The sequence below is a fragment of the Podarcis filfolensis genome (genome assembly GCF_964270895.1).
Source record: "Podarcis filfolensis genome assembly, chromosome: 13".
Taxonomy (NCBI): domain Eukaryota; kingdom Metazoa; phylum Chordata; class Lepidosauria; order Squamata; family Lacertidae; genus Podarcis; species Podarcis filfolensis.
The window spans coordinates 24365191-24383734 of NC_139615.1; the positions used below are offsets into that span (position 1 = coordinate 24365191).

Below are 18544 nucleotides of genomic sequence, written 5' to 3' on the forward strand. Positions count from 1 at the left end.
ATACTGAGAAATCTAATATCTAATGCACGGGTAGCTAATCCTCTTATTGGGGCCTGATGTGCCCCTCCCATCAATTTTATTCAATCCACAAGACCTACCAAAGTCAGCAATCTAAATAAATAAATAAATAAATAAATAAATAAATGACACAGTGCCTGTCCCCACTCATCAGATCAAATGTTTAACTGCAGGAATGGAAAATTATCCCAGTTTTCAGCTCATATGAATGTGTCTATTTTGTATAAATGAAAGACAGCATGCAGCCAACAGAATTCATCATACAATGTACATAAATAGTTTGAAATAACTCTGGAAATTATATTTTGTCTCGTCCCTTCCTCCATTCCCTCTTTAGCTCATTTATGGCTCTGCTCCAGTGATGAATGATAAAACCCCAGGGCTTTCCTTCTACCAGTTGACAGCCCAGGAAGACCTTCAATATGAGGGAATTATCTCTTTGCTTCTGCATTTCAAGTGGACATGGATTGGAGTCACTGCAATGGACAATGACAATGGGGAAAGATTTGTGCATACAGTACTTCAATTGTTTTCTCAAAATGGCATCTGTTTTGCCTTCATAGAAAGAATTCCCAATTTTAGTTTCATCTCTGAAATTAAAGATATGCTACAACAGGGGGCAAAAATACATGATAAAATAATGAGCAGCAAGGCTAATGTAGTGGTGGCCAATGGAGACTTTTATTCTATGGCACTTTTTAAATGGCTTCCATACCTATCAGAACACGATATGACAAATAATGTAAAAAGTAAAGTTTGGATAACAACAGCTGAGATTGAATTCACTTCATTTGTCTATCAAAGAAACTGGGATTCGGGACTATTCAATGGTGCTATAGCCTTTGAAATTCACTTCAGTGACCCACCAGGATTTCATCAGTATGTTGAGCACAGAAACCCTTCCAACACAGATGGGGATGGTTTTATCAGGGACTTCTGGCAACAGGCTTTTGATTGTGTGTTCCCAGATATCACTGCAGACCAGGTGGAGGGGAACATTTGCACAGGAGAAGAGAAGCTGGAGAACCTTCCAGGATCATTTTTTGAAATGAGTATGACAGGGCATAGTTACAGTATCCACAGTGCTGTCTATGCCATCGCCCATGCTTTACATGCTATGTCCACCTCCAGACCCAGACACATAGGAATGGCATATGGAGGGAGAGTGAAGAATCAGAATCGACTGTTTTGGCAGGTAACGGGTTGAACATCCTCAACATGGAAGAGCACTGTTATTCCTTCACAATGTATGGGTTTCCAAAATACTGTCAGCTTGCTCTTTCCTCTCAGGGTTCAGGCATATGGAATATGAGGAGGAACTGAATCTATAATTTTGTGGACAGATGATGGCTGTGTCTTTGTTTCTCTGAGGAAAGAGCAATGATGGCTGTCTCCATGTTTGAGGAGAACCCCCCCCCCCCCAGTACATGATAAAGCATTTGCTTGGAGATGTTTTGTGGCCCATTGAGACACCATTTCACTAACAGTCAGGAAGCAGTGGTAACCAGTCAACAGAGATGAGCAGCATTCTTGCTATTCCAATTGTTACAGCAAACCAAATAGCTGTGTAGCTGTGTAGCTGCTATATATGTATAGGCATCCAGAGGAGTAGAAGCAAATGTGATATTCCTGACAATAAATAATTATTTGTCGTGTGCATTCTTTTGGCTGTGAAACACACTTGACAGCCTGCAAATTTTTTCTCAAGAGCAGGGGGTCACACACCACTGTTCTGCCTGAGGGATGTAACAGGGAGAGAGAGGCCTGACAGAAAGAATGAGAGAAAAACATTTATGTGGGAGAAAATGGGTTGGCTCTCTACATGCTTGTCCCTGACTCCACTCACTGTAGGTTCTGGCCACAGAGGAAATAGGATTGCTCAGCCCTGTATTAGAGTGCAGCCTTTTCTAAACACTTGTCTTTTCTGTTTTCAATTTAGCTCCACCACATTCTGAGAAGTATCTCATTTAATAACACTGCAGGAGATGTGGTATCCTTCAACAAGAATGGGGAGGTAGCATCTAGCTTGGATATTATCAATTGGATTATATTCTCCAATCAATCCCTTCATAGAGTCAGAGTCGGAAGGATAGATCCTGGAGCGCCTTCAGATCAAGCATTCGCCATTGATAAAGAAGTAATAACTTGGCACAGCTGGTTTAACCAGGTAGAATCCAAGTCACAGGCATTTAGCAAAAGGTCTAATAATAAAGGAGCCCTGATGTTCTATCCTGAAATTTAAAACTGATTTCATTTGACAACGATGAACGCTTGTGAAATACAAGTGGACCAAGGAGGATATAGTGTGGACCAAGAAAGGATAAAAAATGAAGATAGGATAAAATGTTACTGAAAGGGAGAGGAAAAGGACATGGGTGAATGGGTGAGGAGTGTCCACATAACTGGAAGTACATCGCACTGGTGCAAACAGTCCCCAGAAAAATGCTAGATAGTCCAAAACGTCAAATACTGGTCCCAGTCCAATACAACAAGCAAAGTCCAGAGTCAAACAGTAAATCCAGGTTCCCACCTCGGCAAGAGAACCAGGGTAGGAAAGCCTAGAGTCATCTGAGTGCCCACAAACCTCCTCCCAGAACAAGCCCCATGGTGTCCACCTGGTCAATTAGTGAGCTGGGCTGTGTTCCCTTGCCTGCCTCAGTCTTCTATGTGTTTCCCACTGTTCCTGACGCCTCACAGCCCGCTGTGTCCATAGAGATGGAAGTACCTCTGGTTCTAATGATGTGTCCCTTTCCCCTGGCTCCCATGGACTGTCAGCTGCCCCTTGAACATCCCCTACTACTGTCCTGTGAGTACCTCCTAAGTCCCCAACCTCTCCTGCCGAATCATCAATTTGTACCAGTTGTGGCTAACACTCCTTGCCAGGATCCTCTTCCCCTTCCTCGGTGTCCTGATATATCATGACAAGAAGGCAACAGGGGATGAAATGAGGCCAGAGGGAGAAACTGAGAGTTGACAACAGGAAGTATAGAGGAGACAACTAAAGTTGATATGGGAGTTGTAGAAGAGAAAAAGGGAAGCGTGGTAGTGAAGGTGGAGATAGTGAAGGAAGGGAAGGACAGGGATGAGGTCAAGAGCCTGGTGCAGAAGTCATAGTATTTACTGCCATACTCCTTATTTATTTACATATTACTTTTGTATATTGTCTGTACAACTATCTTCCCACGGTTATTGATGCATATTTTTATGAATAGCTCAGTTCAGTTCCTTTTAAAAAACAAAACTGGTTTGATGAACGTGTTTACTTAATATGCATATTTTCCCTCAGAATACATATTTAATTACATATTTTGATCAAAGAAACACAATATGTTGGATAGTTAACTTCATATTCTGATGGTATGGATCAGGACGTTTTTTATTAGAATATATAGGGACTGAATTCATAAAATGTCCCCAAATGACTTACTCCACCTCAGATAGTAGCTGTTGAGACTAGGGTTGGCAATTACTTCTACAGTGTCCAGTGCCCTCAAGGGAGCCAATTCATACCCTACTGAAATGCTGTGTCACTTTAGTAACACAAAGCTGGGTCCAGCACCTGAGGGATTCCAAACACCTTATTTTCTGTTTATCATTCTGCTTATTCTGTTTATCATTTATGAATTAGGCCTCTCCTCTTTCGGCCTGCACTGAAAGTTGCCAACCAGGATCTAGCAAGAAAGTGAAAGAAGGGAAGCCATTTTGCTGTTATGATTGCATCCTATGTCCAGAGGGCAAGATTTCAAACCAGGAAGGTAAGACACATAGATGATTGCACAGTCAATTGCCCTTAGTTTCCTCATACATGATGGGGATCTAAATGTAGCTATGGCTAACAAGCTACTTTCAAAGGGGCTGTTATTGATAAGAGTCTGATGCTGGGCTGACCAGAGCCAATAATCACACCGGGGGGGGGGGATATTGTATTCAGACTGCAGTAATATGGTACTGGGGAATGGATTCCAAAGCCTATATACCTCATGGGTGCCCAGGAATGATTTTTATGCATGTTGCTTACATCAAGCCATCAGGAAGGTATATCATGTTACATGCTGATTGGTTACAAAGCATTGATGTATACATTGTCGTTGAATCAAGGTATTGTACACTATTCAGCTTTTTCTACTTGTTCTTCTGTTCCATGGTAATATCATCTATCTTCTTCTGCTGCTTCCCTATTCTGAAATCTAAGGGCAGGTTTCCCGCTCCCTCTTTCTCACAAAACTTAGAATATGGTCAATTTTGCACCAGCCACTACTCCCACATCACAGTCATGCATACCTCACCTGGCTTACCACATCCTTGCCATTGTAGCCCAATATCATATTATAGCACCACAAAGCTCCAAAGCAAATAAACAAGTCCTCACAACAATTCAAAGTATTTTCCAATTTGAATAGATCCATTTCTTTTTCTGAGTTTGAGGGAAAGGCATGAAATGTTTCTGAGACTGATAGCATATATGTGAGCTAAGGTTAATGCTTTTCTTTTCCCAGATATGAATGACTGCACTAAATGCTCAGATGAAAACTATCCAAGCAAGGAACGAGATATATGCATTCCCAAAAGCATCAGCTTCTTGTCGTATGAAGAACCTTTAGGCATCAGTTTAGCTATAGTTGCTCTTTCTTTTGCTTTCATCACAACTCTGGTACTGGGAACATTTCTGAAGAACCACAAGACTCCCATTGTCAAAGCCAACAACCAGAATATCACCTATACTCTCCTTGTCACCCTCTTGTTATGCTTTCTTTGTGCTTTACTGTTCATTGGCCAACCGAAAAAGATGACATGTCTCCTGCAACAAGCAGCTTTTGGCATCATCTTTTCAGTGGCTGTTTCCTGTGTACTGGCAAAAACTGTCACTGTGATTCTGGCTTTCACGGCCACAAAACCAGGATCCAGGATGAGAATGTGGGTGGGGAGAAGGCTGGCCAACTCCATTGTCATTTCCTGCTGCCTTATTCAAGCAGGCATCTGTATACTGTGGTTGGCAATCTCTCCCCCATTCCCAGATGTTGACAAGCACTCAATGCCTGAGGAAATTATACTAGAATGTAATGTGGGGACTGTGATTATGTTTTACTGTGTCCTTAGTTACATGGGCCTTCTAGCAATAATTAGTTTCACAGTGGCTTTCCTTGCCAGGAAATTGCCAGACATTTTCAATGAAGCAAAGTTTATCACTTTCAGCATGTTGGTATTTTGCAGTGTTTGGTTGTCCTTTGTTCCATCCTACCTGAGTACCAAGGGGAAATATACAGTAGCTGTGGAGATCTTCTCTATCTTAGCCTCCAGTGCTGGTCTATTAGGTTGCATCTTTTCCCCCAAATGTTACATTATTTTGTTGAGGCCTGAGCTGAATAATAGGGAACAGATAATAAGCATTAACAAAATGAAGAATTAAATATCTGTGTTTTGCTGTATGCTATGAGGGGAAAACACCTCACTTTATTACCAGCTTTTGTTTACCACTGCTGATTCAACTTCTAACCACTACCACCATAAATATGAAGGATGAAGGCCCTGCCCTTTGAATATATTGATAGTTGCACAGATGCATGTGTGAGAGAAAAATCACTGCTTTATTAGGGTTGCCATATTCCCCAAAGTGAAAATCCAGACAAAGCTGTTGAGCCCTAGCTCTATTTCTCATTTTAAATAAATGAAGCAGTAGTTCTAGTGGAATAATCACGTGTGTTTAATAACTGGAGCATTTTAAGCTTCCTTTTTCATCAACTAGGTTTCCAGAGTAGCTAGCGAAGATCAGAAGTCAGAAAGTACTTGCCCTTAGGTTTACAGTATGTACATTATATTTTAAAAAACACTCTCAAAGCTTCACTTGAACCTTGTGTATTCATGGTCATGCGTCTCTTGATTTTATTGGGACAGTCATACTTGATCCTGTTCATACTGTTTCACAATTTAAGCCCTACAATATTTTGTTGCTGATCCACACTTGTCCTCTTATTATTTCTGGTTTTCATTTCTTAGTCTTGATCATCCCATCCCCAGATATCCTTTGTCATGGGGAATAGGTTTAGGAATAAACAGAGGTCAGCTCTGGGTGGTTACAGATAGGTAGCCGTGTTACAGATTACAGATAGGTCACCTTCTCACCCCTTGCTTTTTCCTGTAAGACCTATTGCAGTCGTTCAGAGTCGTCAACAGGCTCATCACAGCTATCTGCCAATCACCCATTCCCACCACCCTTCTGAGTAATACCCCTCCCCACCTTCTCACTATATAGAAGGATCTGGCAACTTCTGTTTCAGTGTATCTGAAGAAGTGTGCATGCACATGAAAGCTCATACCAAGAACTAACTTAGTTGGTCTTTAAGGTGCTACTGGAAGGAATTTTTTTTGTTTTGTTTTGAGCTCTGGGTGGGTGTGTTTCAGAACACAAATGATATCATCATCTGCTACGGTACAAAGGTATCAGCAGAGTCTCTCTGATATTGAGAATATAATGAGCCTTTCAGCTTTTACTGTTCCTTGTGAGGGAGCAGCAAAGTGGACGTTAAAACATAAGGATAACAATCAAGCAATGAATGTGTCATTTCCTTTGATTGTATTTCTCCTTTGTACTAGCAGTTTGTGGGGTAACGTTTTTTAAAAAAAATAACAACTAGTTTGTATTTTTAAATAAAACCTTAAGGTCACATTTTAGCTCACTAAATATCTTTTAAAAAATAATAATTATGCTTTACATGTTGAAATTTGTAAAACTATGATGAGATAAGAGCCACCGGATTCAGTGGACCTTACTCCCAGACAACTATTATGAACAGTATTTTAGTAATGCCTTATGAATTATTGGTGATGTGAACCCAGGTCTCCACAGCCTAATTTGAACATTATATGTATACCACTCTCCATTAGGGAGTCCCTTTTGGCTACAGCAGCTGTTAAAATCAGTGCCTAACATCAGAATTCACTACTACACCCTTGTTACCACATTATCTAAAAGAAGAGAATTCAAAATGATACTACTGGAAATGTAGCAGCAGTTCTACAGGGAATCTCCCATTCTGACTTAATAATTATCTTCCTGTTTCATGATCAAAAGTACTGTAATTAATTCTGCTGCTTCCCAAAGCCCCTATGGAGTTGAAGTGAACACTGGCAAAACTCACAGCAAAACCTGTGGAAGATGATATAAGCATACCCAGTACCATTTAAAAGGTATGGTATCCACTAGTCTGATATTGGATGCTCCTAGACTCAAGAGAGACAGTGTAAAAGTAATGAGAGTGTTGCAGAAGAGAATAGGGAAATATTTGTGCATAAGGAAGATTTCCTCTTGCTCTAAGGATGGCGGATTTGGTAGTGTTGCTGCTGGCAATGTTTCCTAACAAGATATGCAATTCCCATGTGGCAAAATGCAGGGTGCAGGATCCACACCATCCAGTTCACATATATCATCAGTCAGGAGATTTTATTATTGGTGGCATAGTTACTCATGGTGGTTTCTACTCCAGTCAAACAACCTTCACTGAAGATCCACCACCCGCGTTGCCTGAAGAGCTTCTGTAAGAACATATTTATTGTTTGGGTTTTTAGTTATATTTCTCATGTCAGTTGAATTATCAGCCTCAAAACACCCGCTGAGGCTGCAAACATATGCACGCTTATTTGGAAACAGCTCCCTTTGAATGATATGATCCATTTCTGACAGAAAATGGAGAGGTGTGTGCTTTTAAATTAATGTTTTTAAAGTAATAATGAAGAAAATAATCTCCCATTTCTCCACAGGCGAATAAATAATGCTTCATTGAAAGGAATATCTATTTTGTGTATCTGAAATACCACCTTTAAATAGTTGGTTGGTTTTTTTTAAGTAAAACAATTTTAAAAAAAACAACCCAGACCATTTATGGTCATTTTAACTTCCTGAAAATCTTATTCCCATTTCTCAGGGAATAAACCCTACTGAACCGCATATTGTTAAATTCAGAGTGCAGTACCCACATTATCCATCTCATATGCATAATCAGTCATGAGAGTTAATCATTGACGACATTGCTTTACTTGGAGGATTCTTCTCCAGAGCCTCCAGAAGTTGCAGCACTTAATACACAATCACTTTCATTGGAGTACCGGTAAATCCCACTGAATGCAAACTGATTAACTTCTGAGTTAAAATATAAGGGGCTTACCAGTATGAAGTATTTTGACACAGATTGCAATTCTTGTTCTAGGGTGGTGCCTAAGGCTTACCAGCACATCCTGGCCTTGGTATTTGCAATAAAGGAGATCAATGAAAACCCTCACATCTTACCCAATCACACCTTGGGCTTCCACATCTATGACAGTAATGACAATGCAAAGAAGACGTATTATGCCACAATGCTACTTTTATCAACCCTGGAGAAATTTGTCCCCAATTATATATGTGACATCCAGAATAATCTGACAGCTGTCATTGGTGGGCTTGACTCTGAAATCTCCCTTCATGTGGCAACTATTTTGCATATTCATAAAATTCCACAGGTAGGAAACTCTTGTCTGTTTTCATTTGGAGTATGAGAATCCAATGCTATTTTCATACTTTTGTGCTCTTTCCAGATTTTATTTTGTGTGTTGGAAGGAGAATAGACACATTAGAAATAATCAGATCAACAATTATTCTTTCTCTCCCTCTCTCTTATACCCAGGCTAATAAAAAACCTTCTTACAATTCATTCATGAAAGAGGGAAGACATTATAATTGGAAAACAATGCTCTAGCAATATAAGTGAGATTCATGTCTGACTCTTGGATGAAACCAATTTTCTTAACATACTTCAGTTTGGGTCCCCATCTCTCCTAAGAGGGCAAGGCCCTGGCAGACCCCAGGTACAAAAGACAAAGGATGCTCAGCGCATGAAGACCATGCATAATGTCATGGCATATGTGATAACAAATGCTCTCTGAAAGCTGATGACCTAGACCATTCTCTCAAGCCCATTTAAAATATAGTCTTTCTCCAAGATCCTGAAATAAATAAATAAATACAAGAGTGTACATCCTCACCCAATCCCAAATTCCAGAGCCTGTTTTCCATGCAATTGTAAAGTTCAAATGCCTTTCAGGGTTCTTCTAAAAATCCCTATAGTAACATATGTGAATGACTATAACTAGTTTAATCTGTTGTATAATTTATAATAGCTTTCACATTTTCTCCAATCTCTCTTTAGCTCACATATGGCCCTGTTCCAGTGGTGAATGATAAGACCTCAGGACTTTTCTTCTACCAGGTGGCCCCCCAGGAACACCACCAGTTTGCAGGAATTCTCTCTTTGCTTCTACATTTCAGGTGGACATGGATTGGGGTCATTGTGGTTGATAATGACAATGGAGAAAGATTTGTGCAAACTGTGCTTCCAATGTTTACAAAGAGTGGTGTTTGCTTTGCCTTTCTAGAAAGATTCCCCAAATATAGTTATGACAGTGAAAGTTATGGCATGGTACAACAGGGAGCAAAAATACATGATAACATTATGGGCAGTAAAGCTAATGTAGTGGTGGTCTATGGAGAATCTTATTCCATGGTATTGTTTAGATGGCTTCCCTTTCTATCAGAACATGAGCAGATGACACTGAACATGAATGGCAAAGTATGGATAACAACAGCCCAGATTGAATTCACTTCATTTGCATTTCAGCGGAATTGGAATTCAGAAATGTTCCATGGCTCTATTTCATTCACAATTCACTTGAATGACCCAGAAGGATTTAATCTATATGTTAAGAGCAGAAATCCATTCATTACAGATGGAGATGGTTTTATCAAGCACTTCTGGGAACAGGCCTTTGGCTGTAAATTCCCAGATTACATGGCTGGCAAAGTGGAAGGGAATGCTTGCACTGGGGAAGAGAAGCTGGAGAGCCTTCCTGCAGATTTTTTTGAAAAGAGCATGACAGGCCATAGTTACTGTATTTACAATGCTGTTTACGCTGTGGCCCATGCTTTACATGAGATGTCTTCAGTCAAGCATGAACAGAGAGCAATGGTGCACCAAATGAGGCAGAAGAATCAGAACCACAAGTTCTGGAAGGTAAGGTGTTGAAGATCCTCAAGTGGCAGAGCAGAACACATTGTTTGTCACTTTCTCCCGACATCTGGTCTTCCTCCATGCTTCTAGCCTGCTCTTTGCAGCTTAGTTTTACAAAGAGGATGAGAAAACCAATGCTGAATCATGACTTCCCACACAAAGGAGGAGGGGGAGAATTATAGTTACAGTAGTCTGGTTGATTTGTGGCATATTGTGATGCCTGCAAATTCTGGCTGTACAAAGGTGGCACTTTCCGGAGAAAAAAAGAATATGATCATGGGATCGTTCATGCAGAAAGCATCCTGTTTTTCATGACAAAGTGTTTGTATGGAAGATCCCACAAAGCCAGCTGAGATGCCAAACTAATAACAACCAGGAGACGATAATGGCTGGAGGCGCCTGCCCCATTCCCTTAGCAGCCCCCATCCTCCAAATCCTTCCTCAGAGAAAGTGTTCCCACATCACTCCCGAGAAGGAAGGTGGTGGTGGTGGTAAAAGAACAGGAAAAGATGTTGTGTGAGAAAATCAGTTGATTTTGTCTATTTTGGGCTATGACTCTACTCCCATCTGACATAATTACCATGCTCCATTGGCACTGCGATCTGCACTCACCATTTGATGAGGTTTAAGAGTTTTCCTATGTATCAAAACGCTTTCCTGGAAACAAGTTTCACCGTCTCTACCTTTTTTTCTGAAACTACTGATTTTCTTTTTCCATTCTAGCTCCACCAATTTCTGAGAAGTGTCTCATTTAACAACACTGCAGAGGATGAGATTTCCTTCAACCAAAATGGGGAGGTGCTATTTGGCTTGGATATTATCAACTATGTTATATTATCCAATCAATCCTTTCAGAGAGTGAGAGTTGGAAGGATGGATGCACAGGGTTCTCCAGACCAAGCATTTACTATTGATGAGGATGTCATAAAGTGGCCCAACTTATTTAACCAGGTACAGCCCAACTGTCAGCTACTTCAAAGGTTTTCTGGGATTGATTGAGGACAGATGATCTCTCCTTATGGTGAAAACTGCTTTCATTGTGGCAATCATGAATACCAACAAAAAAGATTTTTGATTGAAATAAGATTACTATTTATTAATTCTATCCAGGTTGATGTGCAATAAAGGGGTGAAGAATAAAAAGACCAGCTGAGAGCAGACATGATCAGGTTGCTTTTAGAGCAGCAATAGAAGAGGAGAAAAAAAGAAAAGTGGCGAAGGGGCTTAAGCAGGAGATACGGAATATATCATTCTTACAGGAGTGGTTTTCAGGGAAGGGTGACACAGCATACCTGGCCTCCCAACAGCAATGCAACTGCATTAGTGGGTGGAATAGGAGGAGGGGAAATACAGCAGAAAGGTCAATGCACTGTAAGTGCACTGGCAAAGGGTATGTGTTGGTTGGGGCAACTTTTCCACCATATCCCACTCTCCCTTCCAATAAGCAACAGTGAAAGCATTGCCAGAATGACTGATATTTGACAGCCCTCCACACCAGCCACTCTTTCTGGTTTTAATTGTATTGTTGTTGTTTTTTCAGTTATTAACTACATTTGTATACTACCCATGGAACTAATTTCTCTTGCCAGTTTTTGTCACATATGCATATTTTAAGCCATAGGTCCATTTCCTCATAAATCTGATTTTTTAAAATAAAAAACATTTTAATATGAATTAAGATAAATATTCAGAATGCATATTTAAATCCCTGTTTTAAGCTATTTTAACTGTGCTGCAATTTTTGAGGAAGCTAAAAATATATGCATTGGTCCACTAGATGCTGATCAAACATATTGTACTGGGATTCACAAAGACTGAATTTATCAAACATTCCTAAACGTGACCATCCTCCTATGGTAGTGGCTGCTGAAACTGGGAATGGGTGTAGCCCTAAAACTGCTTTATCTATATATAGTATATCATACTAGGTATTTTCTATCTCTCCCCAAACAAGTGGACCCTGAACCTGAAGGATTCACCAGTCACTGTTCTCTTCATTATCATTCTGCTCTTTCATTTATGGATTAGGCTCAGCCTCTTTCTGTATGTACTGAGAGTTGCAAACCTGGTTCTTACAAGAAAGTGAAGGAAGGGGAGCCATTTTGCTGCTATGGTTGCATCCCGTGTCCAGAGGGGAAGATGACAAACAAGGAGGGTAAGAGATAAACATAGAACGCTGGATCCACTCAGTTATTTGTAGTTAGTATCCATTGAAATACAGTAAATGTAAGAAAAATGTAAGAAGGAAGGGGGAAAGCTCTGGCTATTCAGATATATGAATCTGAGGAGTATATTGCAAGCTTTGGGAATTACTCTTTATATTTGCATAAGTGATTCAGAAGGTAACAAGCAGGTTGATATTATGGCCTGTGTGTATTTAAGTCAATCTGCATCAGACATAAATGCTACTGAGTTATGACATCACTCCCAGATTTAGTACACATGATCCCAAATAGTTTACCATATCATTTTTATCCCTGCATCGTCCCACACTATGATGCTTCTTTAGATCCATGCAGACCTTAAGCAGTGATACTCACCCCTGAACACTTTTTATCATATCAACGCTTCCTCTATCATCTTATTTGAACAGCTCTGTCTAAGGATAGCAGTTACATCGTGCTGTTGATATAGATGGCAACTATGTGAACTCAGAATACATCTTTCTTTTTCCAGATATGAGTGACTGTAATAAATGCTTAGATGAAAACTATCCTAGCAAGAGGCAAGATACATGCATTCCCAAGAATATAAGCTTCTTGTCTTTTGGAGAGCCTTTGGGCATTAGTTTAGCCTTCCTTGCTCTTTCCTTTGGTTTGATCACAGCACTGGTGCTGGGAATAATTCTGAAGAACCGGAACACTCCCATCGTCAAAGCCAACAACCGAAACCTCACCTATACTCTACTCATCTCCCTCCTGCTCTGTTTCCTTTGTGCTTTATTGTTCATTGGCCAACCTAAGATGGTGACATGTCTCCTCCGACAAACTGCTTTTGGCATCATCTTTTCAGTGGCTGTTTCTTGTGTGCTGGCAAAGACCATTACTGTGGTTCTGGCTTTCATGGCCACCAAACCAGGTTCCAGGTTGAGGAAGTATGTGGGGAAAAGACTGACCAACTCAGTTGTTCTTTCCTGCCCCCTTATTCAAGCAGGCATATGTGCTGTGTGGCTGGCAACATTTCCCCCATTCCCAGATGCTGACATGCATTCCCTGACTGAAGAAATTATATTAGAGTGTAACGAGGGCTCTGTGACTATGTTTTACTCTGCTGTTGGCTACATGGGCTTCCTGGCAGCTGTCAGTTTCACAGTGGCTTTTCTTGCCAGGAAGTTACCTGACAGTTTCAATGAAGCCAAGTTTATAACTTTCAGCATGTTGGTCTTTTGTAGTGTTTGGTTATCTTTTGTTCCAAGTTACTTGAGCACTAAAGGCAAATATATGGTAGCAGTGGAGATCTTTTGTATCTTAGCCTCTAGTGCTGGATTGTTAGGTTGCATTTTTTCCCCAATTTGTTATATTGTTGTGTTAAGACCTGACTTGAACAACAGGGAAATGCTAACAAGAAGAAAAGAATAAAGCACTGAATTTATGTTCTTTGCTATATATTTTAATCGAGAGGTTTGCAAGTGTGTGTGTTTTGTATTTGTGTGTTAAGTAGATTTTTAAAATTTCTCTCGTCTTCATCAGCTTTATATTAACCTGATTCGCAATACTAATCTGTTGTTGTTGTTGTTGTAATGCAAGAACATGTAGACATGAAAAGCTAGTAACAGGGGGAAAGTAATGATAGAGTTGGAGAATAAAATAATAGCATCATATTACAAACTTGCTTTCCTGAGTAGCAAATGGCATTCAGATACCCCTGCCATAACAAATCATGAGAATGAGAAACTAGCTATGAAGAGGCCCTCCCTGTTGATATATACAAAGAAGGGAAATCAATCTGCATTTAAATTGTGAGCCCAGGCGCAATGAAGTCATGAGGGGTTTGGTGAACACACAGTGGATACATAAAATACATCCAAGGACTGTGCTGGGATCAAATAAGGCCACAACTTTATTGATGATTTTTTGCAGGTTTGGGCATAGGATATGTACTGTATTTTTCGCTCCATAGGGCGCACCTGACCATAAGGCACACCTAGTTTTTAGAGGAGGAAAACATGAAAAAAAATATTCTGAATCATGTTGTACTAAACTATTTAAAGCAGCAAAGCGGGTGGCTCCTGTCCGCTTTGCTGCTTTAAAGCGAGCCTCAGAGGAGGGAAGGAAGGGGAACCATGGCTTATCTAAGTCCAGTTAATAATGCTGAGCCTGATTTTATATGCATCTCAAAGCCCTTGACATATATACATTATAATGACAAGCCGAGATAGGCCTCCTGCATAGGAGGAGGGGAGGAGAAGAGAGGGAGCCATCATAGCTCAATAGGGAGAGCATGGAGAAGATCCCAAGTTCAGTCCTTGAAAGCTTCTCCAGGTAGGACTGAAGGTGTGTCTCCTGAAACCCAGGTGAGCCTCTGCCCATCAGTGAAGACAAAACTGAGCTAAATGGGCTCAGGGGTCCTCACGTGGTACAGGGAAGGTCCCTCTGTTCCTGTTTAAATTAGCCCTTTCTTCAGAACCATGGTGTCAGGGAACTGCCATTGGAACTAGAGGAGGAGGCGAGGCTCCACAGCGATGCTGGAGAGGGGCCAAGCAGGGAGAGAGGCAGGTCTCCGGCTGGGGAAGAAAATCAGCGCAACACCAGGGATAGAGGGGGGCCGATGGGGGAAGCAGAGAGGAGGCTCCAGGACTCTTCGCAGGAGACCAGCGAGGAGAGCACAGGTCCTCCGCTGCCCACACCCACCCTGCGCAGAAGAGTTCCGCGCAGGGAAAGTAGGCGGCGACTTGGCGTCAAAGAACTTCTTTGCTGGAAGAGGTTCAAGAAACGCCCACTGACGGATTCTGCTAGCGACTGAAGAGCCACGGAGTTGATGGCTGTCCAGACAGAAACGGTTTAACCAGGCAACCTAGCCCAGAGCGGCGGTAACTTACGCACAAGCAACCCCTAAAGCCATTACACATGGGGACTACAATCTTAGTTTGTTTTTAAAGGGAACAGCTGTAACCTCAGTGGCTTTGCATGCAGAACACCACACATTCAATCCCCAGCCTCTCCAGGCCTGAAACTCTGGCAAACTGCTACCAGTCAGTGTTGACATTACTAAGCTAGATGGAGTAGTGGATCCGACTCCTTATAAGGCAGCTTCTTAGGTTCCCATTAATGCTTCAGATCTGGGTGTGAGGCTTGCTGTCACGTTTAGTGTGGCGAGGGTGGTTCTTTGCACATCTGGAAGATGACTGTGTCACCTCCCATCACCCTCTTGAAGGTGCTTTTACAGCTCAGGGAAAAGGGCAGGCAGCCACAGCATGTGTAGACTGTAGCATCCTGAATTAAGGGAGGGATTCTCCTTGCAGCCAAAGGGTTGTTTGAGGCCACCACGAAAGAGCTGATCTTAAGCTTGAAACCAGGACTTGCTCTTTAACCATGTTGCCAATGCCATCCATGTAACCTCGTGTGAATATCAAGTGTGGGTTGTGTCCAGGAACGTGGGAGGATTTCTTTCACATGAATGCATGTTTTCGTCTTTAAATAAACAGCCCATGCAAGTTTCCAGCTCTTATGGCCATGCCTGGCTGTCTCAGTGGAAATCTGGGGAGGCTAAGGTGGATTTCCAGTGGCCAAAGTCTTCCTGCCCAGCATCTATTTCCTGCCCTCTTTCCCCACTGAACCCCCGAACCCTGCTTCAAAGCAAGCCATGGAGGGGATTCCCTCCGCTTTGAAGCAGGAAAGTGGGAGAGGAGCTGCTTACATGAGTGTAAGCTGCTCCCCTCCCACTTTCCTGCTTCAAAGGGAGCCCGGGAGGAGGGAATCCGCTGCAGCCTCGAGCAGCGAGAAGGATCCATGGGTTGCTTTGAAGCAGGAAAGTGGGAGAGGAGCTGCTTACACGGGTGTAAGCTGCTCCCCTCCCACTTCCCTGCTTCAATGCAGCCTCGAGCAGCGAGGATCCATGGGTCCCCTTGCTTCCCTCCTCCGTGGTTGCTTTGAAGCAGCAAAGTGGGAGAGAAGCTGCTTACACGGGTGTAAGCGGCTTCCCTCCCACTTTGCTGCTTCAAAGCGAGCCCGGGAGGAGGGAGGGACTAACGGAATCCCCTTCCCTCTCTCCTCCCCGGCTCAGCTCAGCAGCCGCAGCTCTTGCTGGGTTTACAATGAGCCAGAAGGAGGGACAGACAGCAGTCCCTCCTCCCGCCTCCCTGTAAACCCAGCCAGAGCCGCAGAGACACTCTATGCAGCTCTTGCTTTAAAGGGAGAGCTGCGCAGAGCTTGTCGGCATCAGCGGCTCTTGCTGGCTTCGCTCCATAAGACGCACAGACATTTCCCCTTACTTTTTAAGGGGAAAAAAGTGTGTCCAATGGTGCGAAAAATACGGTATCTACTAATCAACCAGACTGCTCACTGGTTTATGGATAGTTAATTTCACCCCTAAGGTCCCTTCCAACTCTGTATATTGAGTGTAAACCTGTCCCTACACTGTCCCATCAATGTGCTATGTGCAAGGCCTTTTGACCAAAATATACTCACTACCTTTTATGGCAGGTAGCTGCTGTGGAAAGAGCTTTCTTCATTGTGATTCTCTGCTAACAAACCACTCTCCCAATGGAGAGTATCTCACCCAACACTCTGTTGGTTCCTGAACCCATTTCCCATGGCAAAGGATATTTGGGGATGGGATGATCAAGACCAAGAAAAGAAATCCAGAAATAATAAGAGGACAAGTATGGATCAGCAACAAAATATTGTAGGGGTTAAATTCTGAAACAGTATAAACAGGATCAAGTGTGACTGTCCCAATAAAATCAAGAGCACACATAACCATGAAGATATACCGTAGATATAGATATATAGATATGGGACTCGGGTGGCACTGTGGGTTAAACCACAGAGCCTAGGACTTGCCGATCAGAAGGTTGGCGGTTCGAATCCCCACGACGGGGTGAGCTCCCGTTGCTCAGTCCCTGCTCCTGCCAACCTAGCAGTTCGAAAGAACGTCAAAGTGCAAGCAGATAAATAGGTACCGCTCCAGCGGGAAGGCAAACGGCGTTTCCGTGCGCTGCTCAGGTTCGCCAGAAGCGGCTTAGTCATGCTGACCACATGACCTGGAAGCTGTAAGCCGGCTCCCTCGGCCAATAAAGCGAGATGAGCGCCACAACCCCGGAGTCAGCCACAACTGGACCTAATGGTCAGGGGTCCCTTTATCTTTATCTCTCTCTCTCTATATATATATATATATGAATACACAAAGTTCAAGTGAAGCTTTGAGAGTGTTTTTTTTAAAAAATAATATTTATTACTTTTAAAGATTACAAAAAAGGAAAAGAAAAGAAGACAAGAGAAGAAAAAAAGAACAAAAGAGAAAAAAGGCAATACAATACCATATATAAACAATACAAAACACAACCTAAACACATTAAACTAAACACATTAAACTAAACTAAACAAAATCCTAACCCTAACCCTAAATAAAACAAAACAAAAACAATTTAAAAACATACATCACACCTTTTCCATACTCTATCTTTCATTCCCTTGTTTCCTTGACCTCCTCTCACCTCCCTTTTTGTATTCCACTTCTATTAATTGTTTCAGCAAATCCTTTCCATCTTTCTCTATTTTCTATCATATTATAAATATCTCAACATATTTTTAACCTTATTTTCCATTAAGACTAAAATACTTATATATACTTAACTCCTTATAACATTTCTGCTAAGGCCACAAAATTTCATTCCACCATTTTTCTATCACTCATTAATTTTTACAGTATTTCTATATATAAACTTTAAGTTTTCCAATCTTCTTCCACCCTCTCCTCTCCCTGGTTTCAGATTCTGCCAGTCCTTTCCGTCAATTCCATATAGTCCATCAACCTGGAGATCTTATGTCCGAGGCTCTTAACTCTTTTCCAGGTCCCTTCTGCAGGTCTTCATATTCTTTAATGCTAAAGAGCAGATCTCGGGAAGACTCCAACCTAACAATACTTTTATTCCTTCTGGACAGGTCAGCCAAATTTCCATAGTTGAAGCTAAGATCCATGAAGTGTTTCAGGACATGTTTCAAGATTCCTCCAAATCCAAAGGCCCCCAGAACTTCAATCTCCTCCAGACCCAAGTCCATGTCCCAGAAGTCAATTAATCCCTGCATATAGGGATCTTTCCAACTTTCCTTCTTCAGTCCAGGCTGGGATCCGATCCTCAGAATCTGACTTTTTCTAGATTCGATCATAAAAGGCCTCAACTTGTAGTCCTCAATTTCCTTCTGTAAGACTGAGGATCCCGCTTGTATTACTTTAGGTTCAACAACAACAACTTTCTCCTTCTCCTCCACAATTTGTCCTGCCAAAGTAGATTCCTGTACCAAGTCCTGAATTATTTCTGTGTTGGTGCT

General features: G+C 41.7%; 1 protein-coding gene across 2 annotated transcripts; it reads left to right on the plus strand.

The window, feature by feature from the left end:
• The first annotated feature begins 364 nt into the window (after positions 1-364).
• Positions 365-12222, plus strand: LOC310746628 (vomeronasal type-2 receptor 26-like). 2 transcript variants are annotated; one of them, XM_083580595.1, is made up of 4 exons: positions 365-1213; positions 1958-2185; positions 3647-3773; positions 4515-5694. In XM_083580595.1, the coding sequence occupies exons 1-4, from the start codon at positions 380-382 to the stop codon at positions 5423-5425; spliced, it is 2100 nt and encodes a 699-aa protein (XP_083436721.1). In that variant the 5' UTR covers positions 365-379; the 3' UTR covers positions 5426-5694. The 2 variants fall into 2 exon arrangements, 1 of the variants encoding a protein (XP_083436721.1); XR_014540767.1 differs by lacking the exons at positions 365-1213; positions 1958-2185; positions 4515-5694 and adding exons at positions 2736-2824; positions 12084-12222.
• Positions 12223-18544: the final 6322 nt, after the last annotated feature.

What these genes read in the sequence shown, in the direction of transcription:
- LOC310746628 (XM_083580595.1), top strand. Translation starts at nt 380, where the DNA reads ATGAATGATAAAACCCCAGGGCTTTCCTTCTACCAGTTGACAGCCCAG. An exon ending in AGAATCGACTGTTTTGGCAG is followed by an intron (nt 1,214 to 1,957) that starts GTAACGGGTTGA and finishes TTTTCAATTTAG; the next exon opens with CTCCACCACATTCTGAGAAG. An exon ending in CAAGATTTCAAACCAGGAAG is followed by an intron (nt 3,774 to 4,514) that starts GTAAGACACATA and finishes TTCTTTTCCCAG; the next exon opens with ATATGAATGACTGCACTAAA.